We start from the raw sequence: 20,964 nt of genomic DNA, 5'->3' as shown, positions 1-20,964 counted from the left end.
TTTATGTAGCATTCTAAAAACAGAGCTACAAGTTTGAAGATCTCCCCCTCCAAATTATGCCTGAGCCACAAGAAAAGCCAGAGGGAGATGGAACCACTGTATGTCATTATGAAGGACAAGATTCGACCAATCGCTTTCATGAACTGAACTGTCTCTTTGGAAACTTGGGATGAGTATCATTCTGTTTTGCTTCAGGTCATTTTTTTTTTCTTTTCAAGGTAAGAAAACATTGATTGTCCAACAGAAACAAAGGGCAAGGAAGTGAACAGTTTACGGTTGAATGCAGGAGAATTCCAGGGGCATTTTATAATGTTCTGTTATTTTTCCCAGGGGCATAAAGGCAATGCATTATCCTGCTCAATTCTCCACATTTTTTAGAAAATCAGCTTTTTATTAAATAAAGGTTCTGTATTAACTGCCCCACCCTACATGGTTGTAAACTGTTGTAACCGCAATGCTCCTCTGTACACAGCACGTGCCATCAGCTTATCTGAGTGAGCTACCACAAATCAAGATCGAATTGGTCATTTGTCTTTAACTTTACATGGGGAAGAATCTCTAGTTCAAAAATAACAACCAATGCTTTGTTTATGTTCATTCCTACAGGTGTATATATTTTGGAGTTAGAAGGGCACCCATAGGTTATTTACTTTAGTAATCCTCACATTGAGGGCTGCCAAAACTGGTTTCTGCCAAGGAGAATGCTCAGAAGAAGAGAAGAAGAAATGACATGTACTGTTACCATCATTAAAAAATAGAGAGTGTTGGCCAGGTGCGGTGGCTCACGCCTGTAATCCCAGCACTTTGGGAGGCCGGGGCGGGCAAATCACCTGAGGTCAGGAGTTCGAGACCAGCTTGTCCAACATGGTGAAACCTCATGTCTACTAAAATAAAAAAATTAACCAGGACCAGTGGCGCATGCCCGTAGTCCCAGCTACTCAGGAGGCTGAGGCATGAAAATCGCTTGAACCCGGGAGGTGGAGGTTGCAGTTAGCTGAGATTGCGCCACACTCCAGCCTGGGTGACGGAACGAGACTCTGTCTCAACAACAAACCAATATATACAGTGTCAGTTTAGTAATTTCTTTGGCATTGAAAGAATCTACTCTCAGAATAAAGAGCAGTTCACCATCACTCAGGCTAAGAAAGAAGATGGGGGATGGGTGCTCACTCAGTGTATTCCAGACGCCCTTTTTGACACATAATGTTGCCCATTTATAGTGCATTTTTTCCAAGATTAAAATAATTCAAAATTTATAGCATGTAAAGCACCTAATTATAAAATACTTAGACATTTAAGATATTAATGACTATCTTAATATCTTTGGGATTTTCTTCAAACATTATTGATTACAAGCTGGTGAAAAAGGAAATTTTAAATCTTCTCATTCTACACTTAATGTGGAGAGACACCCTCACCGCACAGAAGAGTTGAAATATCTCTAAAGACGCCAGTCGTGCTGCACTATGTGGTTAGGTTTTGTGCATGTTCGTGATGAAATGAATTACAGAGGCTTGAAAGCAAGGCTGTGTAAAGAAGCTGAGGAACTTGGGTTCCCAAAGTAAAATTCACAAAAGACTCATCAGATTAGGAGGCATAACTGAACGAATCTATAGGGCTTTGGTTCCAAGGCACAGATATTCCTGTCTTTTCATTCATTCATTCATTCATTCATTCGTTCATTCATTCATCAGTAGGTACTCACTATGGACTGGTAGCTTGGGCCGTCAGGTGATGAGGAGGTATGGTGTGTGATATCTGTGGTCATGGATGGGAAAACCCCAAACCCTCAAGGGGCTCATCTTGAACTAAAGGTACAATCAAGGTAGGCAGGTCTGGGAGAAAAATGTCACTGGCCCAGCAGGAAGAAGGAGAGGAAGAGACCAGCCTGTGGGATGTGCATGATTTCCAAACACAGGCACTTTCGTCTTTCAAGTGAAACAAGCAGGAGTTAGTTTTAAATCTACTGCCAGGTATTACATATCTGTATAAACTTAACTCTCAGCTGGGTGCAGTGGCTCACACCTGTAATCCCAGCACTTAAGAAGGCCAAGGCAGGAAGATCACCTGACATCAGGAGTTCGAGACCAGCCTGGCCAACATGGTGAAACCCTGTGTCTACTGAAAATACAAAAAATTAGCCAGGCATGGTGGTGCGCACCTGTAGTCCCCGCTATCTGGGAGGCTGAGGCAGGAGAATTGCTTGAACCCAGGAGGTGGAGGATTCAGTGAGCTGAGATCATGCCACTGCGCTCCAGCCTGGGTGTCAGAACGAAACTCCATCTCAAAAAACAAAAACAAAAACAAAAAACTTAACTCTCTTAAGTTTTGTAATTAGAGCAGTCCTCCATCACTGTGGCAGAAGGAAAAATCAGTCAGCTAGACAGTGAAGGCTGGTCCTTGGAGAAGCAGCCAGCCTGAAAAATCACAGCTACAGGCAAAAATAGAGCAGCCTGGGAAAACTCAGGCTGTACCTGCACAGATGAGCTGGCAGGATTCAGCACAGAAGCCTTCTGTTCTTTGTGTGATTAGCGAGCTCCTAGGAAAAAGTTTCCCCCCTTTTTTCAGGCATATACAGAGTGGGTTCCATGAGAACTCACACAGGGAGGAGGGGGGCTTCCCTGAAACAAACCCACAGTTATACAAACAAGAGAAGTGGTGCTTTATACTTGCCTAGGGACATACCCACAACTACACAAATAAGGGGTAGTTATGCAGACAGATTTACAGATTAGAAAAGTTACTCAACAGAGATGAGGAGTTTCTCATAAGAACTTCTGAATTCAGCTGTAAAAGCAGCAACCCATTCGGTACCACTCTCCCTTGCGAAGAGCTTTCTTCCCTCGCTTATTAAACTTTCACTCTGACCTCACCCTTCGTAACCATGCCCCTTAATTTTCTTGGTCGTGAGACAACAAGCTTGGAAAACACCTTAGACAATCCGACCAGTGACCTTGATCTGTTTAATTATCAAATTGCAAGTTTCCTGAGGCTGTCAGGGAAATTCTCCCATCCCCTGCCGTCATCTCTCTCTCTCTCTTTCTGCCCTTCCTGAACTCTTACTGATGCCCCAACAGTGAACAGGGGTGAGGGTAATAATGAACTGGACTTTGGGTGGATCTGATATAGTCTGAGGGCATGTATTTCTTGCTTTGCCCAGTGTTTGTTTTTATTTTTATTTTTTAACATCTAGAACTTTGGGCAGAACTTGCCCTCTTTAATTCATCAAAACCTTGAACATTTTCTATCACCATGACAGGGTCCCATCAGGAAACAGATGTCATTTGGAGAAGAACCCAGTAAGACAGGGCTACTTTCAAAGGCTCTGTTTACAAAAGGGTGAATCTGCAGACACCACCAGGGACACGGAAGTGGTGTGGGAAGGAGTCACCACTGAGCCGTGGCTGCTTTCTAGGCTGGAGGCAACAAGGGGCAAAAGTTGGTGCTGAAATCCAGATGGAGATGAATGCATAAGGTCACCCTTTGCAAAGAGCTGGGACCTCTGATCTTTGTGCCTGGGAGCAGAGACAGCTTGGGGGGACCCATCCATGCCCTGGTGCTTCCTATGGGCAGAATACAGGAGCTGCTAGCAGGGTCCACCCCTGCCTGGCTTTAGTGAAGCCAGCACTGGATGAAAACTTAACAAGGACAGCCTCACATTCTACAATGCACAGATAATTCCCTGGCCGCTGCTGTCACTTCTTTTACTCCCAGAGGAATCTCATGAAGAACAATGATCATAAACAAACAACAATGTCCAGCTTACAGAATAAAAAATACTAAGATGGAAGAAAACAGAGGGGGGTGTGGAACAAGAGCTAACAGTGCCTGCAGACCCTGAGCTGGACATTTTCCATAAAGCTTTTGTCATATCTGCAACAAAACTCTTAGTTGGGGAAACAATTCTATCACTTCTGCAAGAGAGGTTTGTGTGCTGGGATCTAATCTCTAGAATTTCAAGAGCTGTGGTCTCCCAGAGGAACCCAGATCTTGGGGTGAAGCAGAAGTGGAGAGACTCAAGTTAATGGAATGGTTTGAAAAGAAATGAGGCCTCCATTGAAGGCACCAACACTTCACTCCCTATAGACAGAAGATAAAATCTTCACATCAGCAACAGGCATCTGGGCAGCCAGTGTCACCATGGGTATCAAGAACGTAAAGCACCTTCACACTCAGCCTGCTACAGATGGCAAGGGGTTCATGAGGAGCTGAAGAGAAAACGGGGCTCCTGGCGGGAACTCCTAAGGCACGCACAACGCGCTGGAACGTGGCCTGGCCTGGCACCCCCTGCCTTTCACCCCATGTGGTTCACTTCCCTCCATTTACATATTGAAGGCCCCAAAGACGTACAGAATGCCCACTGCATGCCACACTCTGGAACAGGCAGTTTACACACCTCTTGGTTTATCTGAGTGACAACCCTATGAAAAGGATTACTAGTTTATTAATAATTTTGTAAGCGGTGACCTTTGAACTTGAATAAGGCACATACTTGCACAGCGATGGAATCCTTGCCTCTCTCGCTTCAAACACTATGTCCTTTCATCAGGGAAACAATTTCCTTTTCTCTGTTATACCTTTCTCTGGAATGACACATTACCATTGATTACCTTCCTTGTCTTAGAAGGCTCACAGTTTCCATTCCTCATTTTCTCTAATGATTAATTCCCATGTCTGACCCCCCCAAAAAAATGTACTTTAATACGTTAAAAGAAAGGACAGAATGCTTTCTAATACCAAATGAGTCATTATGTATATGTCAATTTGTGTTCAGATGAGGACAGAAGAGAGAGTCTCCTTATTAAAAAAGAAAAAAAGCTCTGCCTAAATGTTGCAATAACAGAAAAATCTGGTGCCCAGTTGATCAGATATCCAACCTGATATTGATTTAATATAAGAATTTGGCCGGATATGTGGTTCTACATTGAACTTTAGATCATTTGTGCAGGGTTTTATCATAAAAATCATTTTCAAAATATTGTAAATACTATATCTCCCTCTACAGAACATTCTATACTAAAAGCTAACAATATTAAAATGTTAAAAATTTTTATTTAAAAAAAAAAAACCTTTATGCCTTCGACTGTTTCTCAGTTTTTCTCCCTTCAGTTTTCCCATCCTTTTCCAGTCTAATTTCATTAAAGGGTGACTGGCTGTGACTATTCAATAAAAAGTGCCATGCAAACATTTACAGATTGATTTTTTTTGTTGTTTTTGGAAGACAGAGAGATCTAAGGGCCAGAGTGGCAGTCAGAGTGTGGTGGCTCCTGCCTGCCTCTGAGGGCCAGGGTACAGGTTTATCTCTCTGTCCTCCCAACCTGCTCTGAACTGAGCACAGACTATGGATTATTGTCACACAAGCAATTGTCAGGAAACCTAAAGTGATGAAGACGTAGGTCAATCTATAGTGTCGTTTTCAAAAGATTTTGATTGTTTATTTTTATTTATTAGTTTTAGCAGAATATTTGTTGCATATAAAACCTCATGGAGAAGCCTGCTGTAGCATACAGATGTAAACAGAATTGGTTGATCTGAGGGGGTTCAGATGTCCACCCCAGCCCTTCCACTAACTGCCAGGCGGAAAAACAACATGCACAGATGCAAAACACCAGGAACAGGTGCACCCAAGGAGCAAGGCTAGGAACATCACATGAAAACAGGTGCACCCACGGAGCTAGGCTAGAAACATCACGTGAAAACAGGTGCACCCACGGAGCTAGGCTAGAAACATCATGTGAAAACAGGTGCACCCACGGAGCAAGGCTGGAAGCATCACGTGAAAACAGGTGCACCCACGGAGCTAGGCTAGAAACATCACGTGAAAACAGGTGCACCCACGGAGCTAGGCTAGAAACATCACGTGAAAACAGGTGCACCCACGGAGCTAGGCTAGAAACATCACATGAAAACAGGTGCACCCACGGAGCAAGGCTGGAAACATCACATGAAAACAGGTGCACCCACGGAGCTAGGCTAGAAACATCACGTGAAAACAGGTGCACCACGGAGCTAGGCTAGAAACATCACGTGAAAACAGGTGCACCCACAGAGCTAGGCTGGAAACATCACGTGAAAACAGGTGCACCCACGGAGCAAGGCTGGAGACATCACGTGAAAACAGGTGCACCCACGGAGCAAGGCTGGAAGCATCACGTGAAAACAGGTGCACCCACGGAGCTAAGCTAGAAACATCACGTGAAAACAGGTGCACCCACAGAGCTAGGCTGGAAACATCACGTGAAAACAGGTGCACCCACGGAGCAAGCATAGAAACGTCACATGAAAACAGGTGCACCCACGGAGCAAGGCTGGAAACATCACATGAAAACAGGTGCACCCACGGAGCTAGGCTAGAAACATCACGTGAAAACAGGTGCACCCACAAAGCAAGGCTGGAAACATCATGTGAAAACAGGTGCACCCACGGAACTAGGCTAGAAACATCACATGAAAACAGGTGCACCCATGGAGCAAGGCTGGAAACATCGCGTGAAAACAGGTGCACCCACGGAACTAGGCTAGAAACATCACATGAAAAGATTGCTAGGGAAGCATAGAAAACACAACCCAATGGGTAGAAAGTCCCAGAAACAGTGTGAGCAGGAAAGGGCCGCTGCGGGAAGTCAGCCCACTTGGTATCTCAGTAGAGGGTAATCATCTCTTGTTTGTAAGAAAATTAAGCCCTCAGTGAAGCTGGTACCCAGTAACTGTTATGACATGTGTAAGGGCATGGGGGGAGCAAAACCAGGGGAGAGTTGACTGCACCTGCAGAGAAAGAAGGGTCTGCACGGTCAGTCTCCAACAAACACACAGGTTGTCAGCTTTCAGCTAAAGTACAAAGGGCCCTTGTGGCAGAGAAGCACCATGACCCAGTCCAGGCATGGCCAGGGGTTCCTATGGCTGAGTGATGATGAGGGGCATCGAGGACAAGGCACCAAAATAGCAAGTGTGGCAGACACCTTCATTCCTCCCACAGCTATTGATCTGGTGTCTACCAGATGCTGGGCATATGCAAAAGTCATCAGCAAGATATGTCCGCAGATCTTCTTTTCTCTTTGGAAGGACGCAGATATCGCCCAAAAGTTACTTTACTCTCCAGGCAGTGAATCGTCAGTAACATTTTAATAGACAAAAGACAAGAACAGACTTCTCATTCCCAGAGATCAGTCTGGTCTGGTGTGTGTGGGGTGTGCTAGGATGGAGAGAGACTGCTATAAAAATGCCTGACTGTGTCACATTTACTTAAGAGAGCCATCTGGAAGGTCCAGTCTCAGACAGTGATCAGGGCAGATGTGAGACATGGTTAGGAGTTAGAAGCAGAAGGACATTCCTCCCTAACAAAGTGAAGTTAGTGACATGTTCTTTCTCCCAGAAAATATTCTTGGATGTAGAAAAGAAGGAAGAGACAATATGGGGAAGCGGTGGGTGGGAATGCTTCTCCTTAACTGCTCCATTCTCTCCTCCGCTCCCCCTTGTACCGGCGCATCAATCCTCATATAGAAAGGAAAGGGACTCACGGACAGAGTTTTTATGGCTTCCGTCCTTGCTGGGCAGCATCTTGACTCCTCTTGACTTCAACTCAATCGCCTTTTTCACTGGAAGAAACAAAACCGGGACATTAGTAGGTAAGACCTGGAGACCATAAAACAAGGTTGTATCCACACAGCATTTCCGGTCAGAACTGCTTTCTACCAACCCTTGAAAATGGGAAATGTTCTAAGCGGTGAATGATACCAAGCCAATGACTTCCAAGGGCTTGTAAATAATTAATGTGAGGCTATCAAGCAGCAAGATCACATCTGACAAGATCCCGTGTGAGAAGCCAAAAATAATACGTGCTGCCATTGACTTTACACATCCAATCCTATTGACCTTGAGGAGTGGCAGATTCCACAAATCATTATCATTCCCCAAAGCGTTCAGGCAGATCACTCACTTGATGTATGCACCCTGATTACAGAGTTCTCTAAATTTGCTATACTCATGAAAAAGTTTAGATAAAAAGGCCAGTTGCTCATTCGTGTATTCATATATTCATTTAGTCACTTAAAGTTTAGTGAATCTGTATGGATGGGAAGCAAGTAGAGGAAAGGCATGCTCTACGTGCTGTAGATAAATTGCTAGACGCCGCCAGTCCCTCCAGACACTCTCCACGCTGTGCAAAAGGCACATAGGATCCTGGTTTCTAGCATCATAATTCTAAGCATTAAATATATTTCTTGATGTACTAGGTCCTGCATTAAACATTTTAAGAAGTTTTTTGTCATTTATGGAAAAAAATGGGGGATCCATCCTGTGATTATAAAATACAAAATGTTATGATAGTCTAAGCAATCCCACACTTGGCTTTACTAAGTGCCCAGTGGAAACATCTCTGAGGTCCCCATATGAGACTGGACCTACAGCAGCCGCCAGCAGGCAGATCGGCTGCAAATCTTTGCTTACAGCATGGTGACCCCATGACCTGGGTGAGTGACTTGCCTCTGAGCCTGTGACTCTATGTGTAAATAGGTGTGAGGGTCAGTTTTCTGTGTGAACCTGACTGCACCACAGGGTGCTCAGACATTGGACCACACGAGATTCTGGGTGTGTCTGTGAGAATGTCGCAGATGATATTAACATTTAAATCAGCCGACTGAGGAAAGCAGATGGCTCTCCCCAATGTGGGTGGGTCTGGTCCAATCAGCTGAAGACCCTGCCCCAGAGGGGGCAAGACTTCCTCCTGCCTGGTGGGCTTTAAATTGGACAGCATTTTTTTTCTGCCTTCCGACTGGAGCTAAAACACTGGCTTTCCTGGTCTCCAGCTTGCTGACCCACCCCTTGCAGGTCTTCGGTCTTGTCAACTCCATAATCATGTGAGTCAGTTCCTTATAGTAAATTCTTACAGTAAATGTGTGTGTGTGCATGTGTGTGTACACACCTGCGTGTAAGGAGATTAATATCAAGTATATACAGGGGAGCCCTGAAGCATACAAGGGTTGGGGCACTGACCACCCCCCCACCACCACACACAGCTGGAAACCTAAGTATATCTTTTGGCTCCCCCAAAAACCTAACTGAAAAGAGCCTACTGTTGACCAGATGCCTTACTGATAACATAAACAGTTACTTAACACATAGACTCGTATCTACGTACATTTTACGCATTCATGACACACCTTTTTCGGATTTTGTTTTGTTTTGTTTTTAGGCTATAAGGGTTGTCTGCTAGTTTTTTTTAAATTGTTACGAATTTCCAAAAAACGCTTCAGTATATTCATTGAACAGAATCTGAAGGTAAGTGGATCCATGCAGTTTAAACCCATGTTGTTCAAGGGTCAACTGTGTAAATAAATATATCTACACACACACACAGGCACACACACATACACATGACCAACTGGCTTTGTTTCTCTGGAGAACTCTGACTAAATACGATGCCAGGATGCCAAGACTGTATAAGGCTGGAGATGATCAATGCACCGTCTTTAGTCTGGTGTCCTGAGCCCAGCCAACTCAATAACTGACTGTGTGTGGCAGTGATTGTTACTCTTTTCAAATCACTGACATTTGGAGGGCTGGGCTTAGGTGGACAGTTGTCCTTTGGGACTGTCTTCCCTCACTGATGTCACTAAGCACTTGCTTCCTCTCTGGTCTCCCTCTGCTCTGCCCCTATGTATTCCTATGCACCTAGAGACCATGTCTCTCAGGCTCTACCTCTCAGAGTTCCTGATCCCATGTGTAATCTTCTTTGCAGCAACATTGTACAGTATTTTTCACTTCAGGAAGCATCCTCCATCCTTCTAACAGCCATCTGAGATAGAATTATGATGCCGCCTGCTCATACCAGGAAGCAGGGCTCACAGGTGCACAGGGAAGACTATGCAGAATTTGAACTCAGATCTTCCAGTCCCAAACTCCAAACCCTTCCACATGGGCTACTGGCTGGGGGGCATGGAGACAGGAGGGCAGGGGCTGCAGGAGCTGGTCTGCCTGGAAGGAAGAAGGTGAGAGCTAGAAGCAATGCTGCCAGCTGTGCTTCTGTATCAAGCCTTGACCTTGTACTTCCCAGTATTGAGAGTGGTGAGAAACACATTTCTATTATATATAAACTGCCAAGTCTAAGACATTTTTCTATGGCAAAGATTTGCTATATTTCCTATAGCAATATTTTCCCCAAAAGACGAAGACAAGTACTTTTCCTGGGTATTTTACAAGGGTAAGAAGGAGAAGTGAGAGACTGGAAGGAATATATAAACGTTGAGAAGTTCTTCCCAACAGTGTGGCATAGGACTGAAGAAATAAGTCCAACGTGGTTACATGGTTCAAACAAACTGTTGTCATCAGAGCCATGACTGGACCACAGGAGTCCTGGCGTTGACACTTGTGGAAGACAAGGAGGTGGGCCACCCAGATCTCTCTCCAAGGAAGGGCTGGCCAGAGGGTTGCTGCCCATCCTCAGTCCCTTTCAGAGAAAGCCCAGAGACAGACAGTCACCTCTTCCAGGCTCACAATGTCCAGCCCAGGGCCAACACCATCCAAAGGGCGCTGGGTCACGAACATCCTGCACTAAGGAACTCTCAGAGAGGGACGTGCTGTGGTGCAACCATGGCGCCCGGCGTCTTCCTCCTCTTCTCTTCTGCCTCTTCATGTGTTTTTTCATCCTCATCTTCGTGTTGTGGTGACAAATAACACAGGAAAGGGAACATGAGATGGGGAATCTGCTTCTGCTTCTGCAGTTATCTTGGTGGCACACTCAGATGTCGCCTGCAAGCTCTCCCAGGGACTGTTTTCATCCAAAATGGCAAATGCATCGTCCTCACTTTCTTGTGCTGAAATAACTTTATCTTGAAGTTACTCAGGAGAGAGGAAATGAATGCACAATAAATAACAAACAAGAGAATCAATGGGAAATAATAAAGAGCATAGAACTCAAAGCAAATGTCACCCACCCTAAACAGATAAGACAAACAGAGCTCCATTCGCTCAGAATCTCAACAGAAAATCTGAGTAGTCTCTCGGGGACAATCCAGTATGTGAACAGACAGGACCTATCTGAGAGTTGAATGAGCTAATAAATTTCATACTTTTGCAAATGAGTGTTTTGATGCTTTGTAAAGCTACATCTCCACCAGGGAATATATGTATTTATTTATTATTTTTCAATAAGATGCTGTTATACTGCTGTAAATTATCTGCTCCCCTGAGTTACAATTTGTTTCAAGTTACTACGTTCTCTTATTGGACAGCTCTGCTAATCTTGGCAATGTTGCACAAAAAGGGAAGGTGACTTGTGCATCCTGGGTCCACCAGGTGTCTGGACACTTCTCCCCACACGTCCTCTTTTCTTCCTTCTATACCCTTCCTCCTCCCCCTCCTCCCTCCAGCTCCCCTCAGAGCTGAGCAGAGAGATTTTCATTTGCAAAGAAATAGGAGAGACAGAAAGAGAGAGAGAGAGTAAGAAACTAGAGCTTCAGGAATGCAGGAGAAAGATAAGTCACCTATGGGAGATCTCTGCAATAGTCTGTTCTTTCCCCTGAATTAATCTGTTCAGTCGTTCATTCTCAGATCTTGGAATGAATGATAAAAATATTTCGTGATTGATAAAAAAAAGATAGTTTCTGTGTCTAATCTCAGACCTGCTAAATCACAATCTTTGGAGCTGAGCTTGGCCCTTTTAGCTTTATTTTGTCAGTACAGTTATCTAGTTTTCATATGAGTTTTTGTTTTGTTTTATTGTGTGGAAGATAACTTCAATACACGCCAAAGTTAGTCTCACATTCCCTGGTCTCTCTTGGCTAAGGTGGTTCCTTAGTAATTCAGATTCAACAATTTCAAACAGATTGTTGTCTCCGGGGAAAGGGCTGGGGGAACTGGGGAGATGTTGGTCAAAAGATGGACAATTTCAGTTTGACAGAAATAGGTCCACGAGATCCCTGGTACATCATGGTGACTGTAGTTAATAACAATGTATTGTGTACTTCAAAGTTGCTGAGAGTTGACTTTAGGTTTTCTCATCGCAAACCAAGAAGGATGTGAGGTTAAAAAAAAATTCCCCAAAACCACAAACAAAAACTTGAAATAGATACGATGAATCTCTTTTCTGATAGCAACATTTAGGAAGGTAAATTCTGGGGAAAATATTTTTAGTTTAAGGGCTGAAAAATAGAAAAACAATAATAAATATACCTAAGGGACACATTAATTTTGTTGTTTCATTCACTTTAGTTTGTTTTTTCTTTTTTCTTCCACATCAGTTGCCTTCACTATAATCTCTCAGTGGTTAGGTGAAAACACACTTTCTGTAGGTTGTTTGAAAATGTGAGGAAACCGATACTATATTGGAATGACAGTGGATTCTTATTATTGTTTTTAAAGTGACAATAATGTAAGAAGTGAATACAGCTACTTCCACCTGACACCACTTCTTTCTCTGTCCTCTCTAGCTGGAGCGTCCTGCCCTCCTTTGTAGCCCCTTGGAAAGCTCAGCCTGCTCCCTATCCCTCCTTGTCATCCTGCTGCCCCATCCCCCACAGCCAGATGTCCACCTTCCTCAAGATCCACTGAACTTCCGAGACCTCTCTTAGGAAACCAAGTCCTATCTTCTGTTCTGAATACACCTGTATCTTCCTGCATTTGATAATATGACTCAGTGTCTAAAAGAAGCTTTAGCTATAAAAGTGAGCTCAGATAACCCCAAACAAATGAATAAGATGCAGAATTCTTTCAAACAAATGTAACATACTGAATATGAGGAGAGATGCCATTGCAAATCCTCACAAATCATAGAGGAAATTGTTTTGTGTTTAGAGACCAGCTACTTCCAAATTTGAAGAATTCAGGGTTTGGGAGAAATGGGTGAAAAATATGAATCTTGTGTCTTGGACTTTTCATTAACTCGCAGGTTTACTGTAATTTTATCAATGCCTCTTCTAGGCAACAAGTTTTATTTAAGTACTGCACCAAAAGAATATTTACTACTATTGGTAGCAATAATACTGAAATCCTTGTAAATCCTTAGAATTGCAAGGGCTCACTATGCAGATAGACAGATAGATATACACATACACTCATATGAATATAATTGTGTATATATAAATGTGTAAAATATAAGTATATAACATATAAGTTTATACATATTTATTTATTTTATTTTATTATTATTTTTTGAGATGGAGTCTTGCTCTGTTGCCCAGGCTAGAGTGCAGTGGCCGGATCTCAGCTCACTACAAGCTCCGCCTCCCGGGTTTACACCATTCTCCTGCCTCAGCCTCCCGAGTAGCTGGGACCACAGGCGCCGCCACCTCGCCCGGCTAATTTTTTGTATTTTTTTAGTAGAGCGGGATTTCACCGTGTTAGCCAGGATGGTCTCGATCTCCCGACCTCGTGATCGGCCCGTCTCGGCCTCCCAAAGTGCTGGGATTACAGGCGTGAGCCACCGCACCTGGCCTATACATATTTATACATTTGATAACATATTACATATTATATACATATCTAATAAGCTCCATATATAATATATAAATGAATCTATTGAGCTCCCACTGTCAGATATACTATTGTTCTCATTTAATTTGTCTTACAATTATTTAATCAATAGATTTCTATTAAATTTGAGAAGTAAGCAATCACATTGCATAAGCTACTATTCTTTTACATCTACCTTTTCTTTTTATAGTATCAGAGCAAATGGAATTTCCAATTTCATTATATTTATTAACTTACATTTGAGAAAACAGTATATTTAGAGTTTTTTGACAGGCATGGGGGTTCACATGTGTAATCCCAGCACTTTGGGAGGCTGAGGCAGGGGATCGCCTGAAGTCAGGAGTTCAAGAGCAGCCTGGCCAACACGGCAAAACCCCATCTCTACCCACCCCCCCACCTCCCACACACACACACACACACACACACACACACACACACACAAATTAGCCCCAGCCAGGCATGGTGGAATGCGACTGTAGTCCTAGCTACTCGGGAGGTTGAGGCATGAGAATTGCTTGAACCCAGTAGGCAGAGGTTGCAGTGAGCTGAGATGGTGCCACTGCATTCCAGCCTGGGCGACAGAGTGAGACCCTTTAGTTTCTCAAAACAACAACAACAAAAAGAATACTTTTAATGGCTCATTGGTTATTTGGAACATTTTTGGTCTAGTTTATGATTGCAAAATGAAAATTAAACTTTTCTTGAATTATCTCACAGCTTTATCAATTTTTATTTTTAAGTGAAATGTGTTTTGAACACAATACACCTGGAGAAATTTCAGTCGTTTACATTGTTTAACTTACGCTAGGATTCTGTTTTTTCTAGGAGCATTTACACTATAACAAATTATTTTCAAATATTAGAATTTAGAATTGCTTTCAAAATGTTTAATTTATTCATTAATAAATACAATTACATAATCCCCTTCCCCTCCAAATTTTAACATTTCTTCATTAGATTTTATTGTGTTTTACATTGAGGAAGAGTCATCAAAATTCAGATCACCTTATATTTTAAACACACGTTTTATTACTTTTTTGCCAATTTTTCATCAAAATACCTCTCTAGTTAAACAATCTAAGACCCATTCAATTTCTAAGTAAGTGTTGAGCCAATTTCCTATTCTCTGCTAATTATTGTTAATGTGTGATTTGCGCTGACACACTGTAAACATCAGTAGGAGCTATGTCCCTACCGTGGCTGTTTTCCTGAAGGATGGGACCATTTTGCAGTCTAAAACCTGAGCCTCCGTGTCTGTCCTAAAGTTCATCACCTTGAAAACGTGGTTCTGGCATTTTTTTCCTCTTCTGCATGATCATCTTTTTCTTTTCTGTATGACTAACCCAATTATAAAAATGTGTTGTTCCATTTCCCGCCTTTATAAACTAAGACAAAGCAAGCAATTATTATTATTTTATTTTTATTTTTATTTATTTATTTTGAGAAAGAGTCTCACTCTGTCATCCAGGATGGAGTGCAGTGGCACAATCTGGGCTCACTGCAACCTCCATCTCCTGGGTTCAAGTTATTCTCCTGCCTTGGCCTCCCGAGTAGCTGGGACTACAGATGCCCGCCACCATGCCCAGCTAATTTTTGTATTTTTAGTAGAGACAGGGTTTTACCATGTTGGCCAAACTGGTCTCAAACTCCTGATCTCAAGTGATCCTCCCACCTTGGCTTCCCAAAGTGCTGGAATTACAGGCATGAGCCACTGTGCCCAGCCTGCAAACAATGTTTTAAAAGGCACATGGCCTGCAGACAGACAGGAATCGTTCCCTCCACATTCCTCTGCAGCTGCTGCAGCCCGTACTCCCTGTGGACATGAGGAAGGAAAACTCTCAGATGAAGGGTTCTCTTTACATCTCTTCCCATTCTCTCTTAAATCTCATCAGCTGTAATTTCTCTGTTGCTAAATCGTTTGGTCGAATGTCCATCCTCCTGTTCACTCTGAAACAATCAGTCACTTTCTGCTGAAATCACTTTCTGCCCTTTGCTTCCAGAACTTCACCCTGTTTGTATTCCTTCTAATTCACCGGCCGCTCCTTGTTCACAGGGATGGGTGTTGCCTATGGTACTTTAGCATATATTGTTGCTGGAAAGGGGTCCTGATCCAGACCCCAAGAGAGGGTTCTTGGATCTCACATAAAAAAGAATTCAGGGTGAGTCCACATACTAAAGTGAAAGCAAGTTTTTTAAGAAAATAGAGGAATAAAAGAACAGCTACTCCATAGACAGAACAGTCCTAAGGGTCGCTGGTTGCCATTTTTATGGTTATTTCTTGATGATATGCTAAACAAGGGGTGGATGATTCACGCCTCCCCTTTTTAGACCACATTGGGTAACTTTGTGATGCTGCCATGGCATTTGTAAACTGTCACGGCGCTGAGGTGAGTGCAGCCGTGAGGACGGCCAGAGTCACTCTCGTCACCATCTTGGTTTCGGTGGATTTGGGCCGGCTTCTTTACTGCAACCTGCTTCATCAGCAAGGTCTTTACGGCCTGTATCTTGTGCCGACCTCCTCTCTCATCCTGTGACTAAGAATTCCGTAACCTCCTGGGAATCCAGCCCAGCAGGTCTCAGCCTTACTTGACCCAGTCCCTACTCAAGATGGAGTTGTTCTGGTTCAAACACCTCTTGACAATATGATTCATCTTTCCATGTAAGTCTGTTGGTCACGCATCCAGCGGAAGCATGGCAGTCATCTAATAAAACATTATCATCACTGGAATTATCAAGAAGGGTAACAGTTTTTAAAAATATTTTGTGTATGGTACTAAAATGTTTGAGTACATCCTATTTAATTCCACCAAAATGTTATAAGATTTATGCCGTTGTGACAATCGTTTACAAAAAAATAAAACATGGAGGTACAAAGAACCTAAATAATTTAATAGAGATCGCAAAGCTTGAGGTGGCAGAAGCCTGGTTTGCTCTGCTGAAATGTGATGCTAGAACCTGCTGGCGTTACCATAACTCAACAGTCTGCTTCAGAAATTATACCCCTCACTTTAACCACACCTGACACTTAAAATTTTTATTTTCATCGATCATTATTACATTTTCTTTTCATTGATAATTATTACATTTCAAAATTATATTAGTAAACATACCTTCCTATTATGCTAACTTTATTAAATTCAGATTATGATTAATCAACGCTTTAAACATTTTTCTCAGAAGTGTTTTAATGAACTTGTTAGTTGTTTAAATATGATTAAACACCTATTAATACTAGTCCCATTATAAGAAAAGATATACACTGAGTCACACAGTATTAATTTTGTTTTTCTTTTCCATGAAATGCTTTTATTTATCATTTATCGTTAGAGTGAAATATTCATGAGGATATCGTTGTTGGACTTTCTCCTTAGTTCCCCTAAAAACAGGGTCTTAGTCACATGACCATGAAAGATTAGGCTCACAGGTTATTGCAGAATATTTGGGAAAATTTTTAAATAATCAAGAAGAAGAAAGTAACTGTATAAATCCATCACCATAAACAACCACTGTTAGGATGTTTATGCATTTATTATTAATGCTATGTGCATTGTATATATAAGTTGATAGGTGGAGACACTCACATAATATTGATAGAACAAAGTTGTTAACATTTGATTATTCTGCCTTTATGACCTCTTTGAACAGTTTTTCCTAAGATATTTTAATAGATTATTCATAATGTATTAAATTCCTTTATCATTAGAAGTTAGTTTTTCTCACTTACTGTAATTGTACATTACACCAATCACCTATCAAATTCTGGTCAGTTTTCAAGAATAATTTGCTAGAAATAGAATTTTTTAATCAAGGCTGTTAATCTGCTACCCAAACTGATTTCTAGAACTATAGTATCAGTTTATTTCATCTGGTGTAAATAAGAATATCTTAACTGAAGCCTCTTTGCCCACATTGTTTTGGTACATAAAAGAAAATGTTCAGTAATTTGGTAGTTGAAAATGTTATCTTATTTTTATTTGCATTTAAAATAATGCTTTATTGGATCATTCTTTGGGATAAATCTATTATTGGCTCATGGCCTGTCCATTACTTTATGAGCAGCTAGTTGTTAGTACAGTAACTCTCTTTTTTAAAAGTCTGGAAATAGTTGTTGTCTTCACAAGGTTATTTCGACTGCAGCTCCCTTTGTCAGCTTACAGATATTCAGGCATTCCTGCATTTTTTTTATTACATTTTTGATGTCCTTGAATAGGGACCTTTGAGAAAAACTGACAACCAAGTTTTAGGGACCAGATTATCAAATTTTATTTCTACTCTTAAATCAGTCAGTGTCCTTTCCTTGGTCAGGGAAATCATCCTCCAAAAGCCTAATATTATCAGTCATATTTTGCACCAGGAAAGACACAGGTACTTACTTACTATACTTGACAATGTGAACCATTTGTATTGTTGATGCTCCTGATTGGTTATCAGAATCTTTTAATTTAGTGTCACTTAATAGCACCACTAAATTAGAAGATAAATGTCTCATATATGAAGTTATATTATTATATGAATCATTGTCTCAAGGTAGTATGGAGGGTTAGTGTGAGAATGTCCACAAATCTTTGATGACTCAACTCTTTACTAATGTAAAGGATAATTAGCATAAGATGCTTTACTGGAAGAAAGGTAATTAACTATTCATCTCACGTTTCCTTACCAAATCAGGGATCCCATTTAAATAATGTATTTTCCTGTGATTTAAGTTTTCAGACATAAGTACATTCAGGATCTAACTTGGCACCAGTTGGGATTTAAAGATTATTCTACTTAGTCTTGTAATGATCTATTGGTTTACACCATCGGAGACATTTTAAACCCTTTCCCTCCAAATAGAGGGAGAATAGAAGGGCCCAGAAGATAAGAGAGAGCAAAGGAGGAGGAAGAACAAGGGGAGAGACAATGTGCTCAACAACAATATTCTTCCTGCACTCTACATATTGAGATGTAGAAAACCCTCCTGAGGTGGTAAACAGGTATCTGAGACAATTCACAAATTCCAAGAAAGATTTTGTGTCCTTTTCTATTAACTCATTCTTCTTTTCTATACTTCATTGCATTAAAGTCTTTGCCACTATAATTTCCCAAATTTTCCTACTGGGATTATCAAAAGCCATTTCACCTTGCAAGGTGAACAATGTTTCTACAAAACTCCCAGTTTCAGCAAAAAGGCCGCTGCCCTAGAAGCCCAGAGCTCCAATCTCACCCTGAGATGTTCTGAAATCCTGAGCCACAGCCTTGGATTTTTTTCATCTGTTAAAGGAAGGGCTTGAATTATTTTAACGACCCTAAAAGTCTAATTTCTCATTATTTTTCTAGGCAGATAGTGCAGAATCTCAAGAAAAGTAGGTGGAATTTAATTCAGAACAGAGTTCCCATTTTCCCTGGACCATTCATTAAGACGCAGACTTTGGGAAAATTAACTTCAGTGACTCCTTCTGACATGTAAGGGCAATAACACACCTGCAAGAGTGTGGTGATGAAGGAAGAAGATGCTCTATGCACAGAGGAAAGTGCTCTCTGGCAGGGTGGTCAGATGAGTTCGGGGAACGGCAGGGGTGTCATTCACAGACAACACATTGTAGCCCCCATATCAGCCACATACTACATACACACATAAACTGGCTGCTTTCCGAAAGTTCCCCCTGTGTGGAAGGCATTTCCAGTTCCACGTGTGTTCAGTTTTTGGATCTTTAATCTCATGCACGGTGGGGATTCTGAAGTTCGTTGTAAGAAATACTTAATCATTGTTCTGGAACTCATTAGAGATGTCACCTTGGCAGGTTAAAAATGCCTCTGAATCCCAGATTCCTCATGTGTTTAATAAAGATGATCACCACCTGCCCCTCAGAGCTGTTGTGAAGATTACATGACATGGCAAATAGAAGCACCTAGTGCAATATCTAGCCCATGTAGTTACACAAAGTGCATGGAAAATACTTTTCAGAAAACGAAGAACTTCCGAAGTCTTGTTACATTCAACATGGATAGTTAGTGCAACTCTTTATTCAGCTTTTCCCCTTAAACTTCACCACACACCGGAAGCTGGGGATGAACCTGTCCACTCCCTGAGTAAGATGTTCATGGAATTGGAAACATGCCATGTCATCTTCACTTGCAATGGAGAAATTGGCACATCTTACCATTTAATCAATCAATAGAGCTTACAGAAGAAAAAAGAAAGGGAAGAGAGAGGAGAAGCTACTGGAACATGACTTCGGCAACTCCTGGTACTGCTTCTGCCTTTTCTATCTATGGGGAATAATAAAAGCTGTCCAAGCACAACAACCTCACTGTAAACTACTTCCTTTAAGCACTTTAATAGAATACATGTGTCTTTTCAGATCTGTGAACAACACATTCAACACTAACCACTTCCTCTCTGCTGCCATAGACCTTTCACTGTCTCTAACACTGGGGGCTAACCTTCTCAAACAGGGGTGACACTTCACAGTAGGAGAAAGCTCACAGTATTGGTTGTCAAAGTCTTTATTCTTACACACACGCACACACACACGCACACACACAAACACCAGCACATTTCTCTTCCACGACCCATGGGGAAGCTTGAGCGATACCTAGTTCCAGGCATGTACACTAAGCCCTGGGAGACTCATTTCACAGAGCAAAGTTGTAGAGCCTTCAGTTGCTGACACGATTCAAAACAGCTTCAGGAGAAGTGAACATCTAACAGTTGTGACTTTTGAATAACAGGAGGATCAGGTTGTCCTGAAACACCATTTTTTTTCCTCTAGCCTCTGCATGATTTTCAAATGAAGGCAATTTTATTTGTGAAACTTCTAAATCCACTCAGTTTTTCCCCCCCGTTTATAAGCAGCAATTCCCCTAAAGGATCTGAGATGAGTGGTCACATACTCAGGTGTGTAAGGCACACAGTAGCTAAGAAGTCAACACATACTCATGTGTGTGGCTGTGTATTTTTAGTAGCAAGGGCAGATGAAACTGATTCATCAACATCTCTAGCCCAGCTTTTTAGGATCAATCCTATGAGATGATTCCTCAGGAATACACCACAAAAGAGCAAACAGCTAGCGCATATTGGACTGACTCTGTTAGTGTAAAATCAGCCACTAAGATAACCAGGTAACTTACAGCATTCTAGAGCATAGCACAAAGATAAACATATTCTTAGGATTTTCAAATTATTAAATTCCAATGATATTTCAGGTTCAAACTTGTTTTCTCCTTTCCCACTCCTACCTCAAAATTATTCTTATTTTGCAAATACCTTTATTTTGCTGTTTTCCTCTCATGCTTTTGGAAGAGCTTCGTTAATTTCATTAAATGACATGCTAAATCAAAATTAATGTGGAGAAAAATAAAGGAAGAGCATTGTAAATTCTTTACATGAGGATAATACAATTTCTCTCTGAATGATCAACCATCATTATAAGCCATTTTTGAGTAATTTCAGGGAGTTTTCTGAGAGGTGCTGTATGAAGAAAATAGCAGAGAACAAAGAGCACTGTTTAGTAA

General features: G+C 41.7%; 1 protein-coding gene across 1 annotated transcript in view; it reads right to left on the bottom strand.

Moving 5' to 3' along the window:
- Positions 1-20,964, bottom strand: part of CSMD1 (CUB and Sushi multiple domains 1) — a 2,074,981-nt gene that overhangs the window by 748,893 nt on the left and 1,305,124 nt on the right. Inside the window, exon 7 of the mRNA XM_033177634.1 lies at positions 7,518-7,595. Coding sequence (XP_033033525.1) covers positions 7,518-7,595 — 78 coding nt within the window. The remainder of the gene's footprint in view (positions 1-7,517; positions 7,596-20,964) is intronic.

This window comes from Trachypithecus francoisi, unplaced genomic scaffold, assembly GCF_009764315.1.
Source record: "Trachypithecus francoisi isolate TF-2019V2 unplaced genomic scaffold, Tfra_2.0 Contig01558, whole genome shotgun sequence".
Classification (NCBI taxonomy): domain Eukaryota; kingdom Metazoa; phylum Chordata; class Mammalia; order Primates; family Cercopithecidae; genus Trachypithecus; species Trachypithecus francoisi.
Note: the sequence above shows the minus strand (reverse complement) of the source record. Positions and strands in the feature narration are given on the sequence as shown.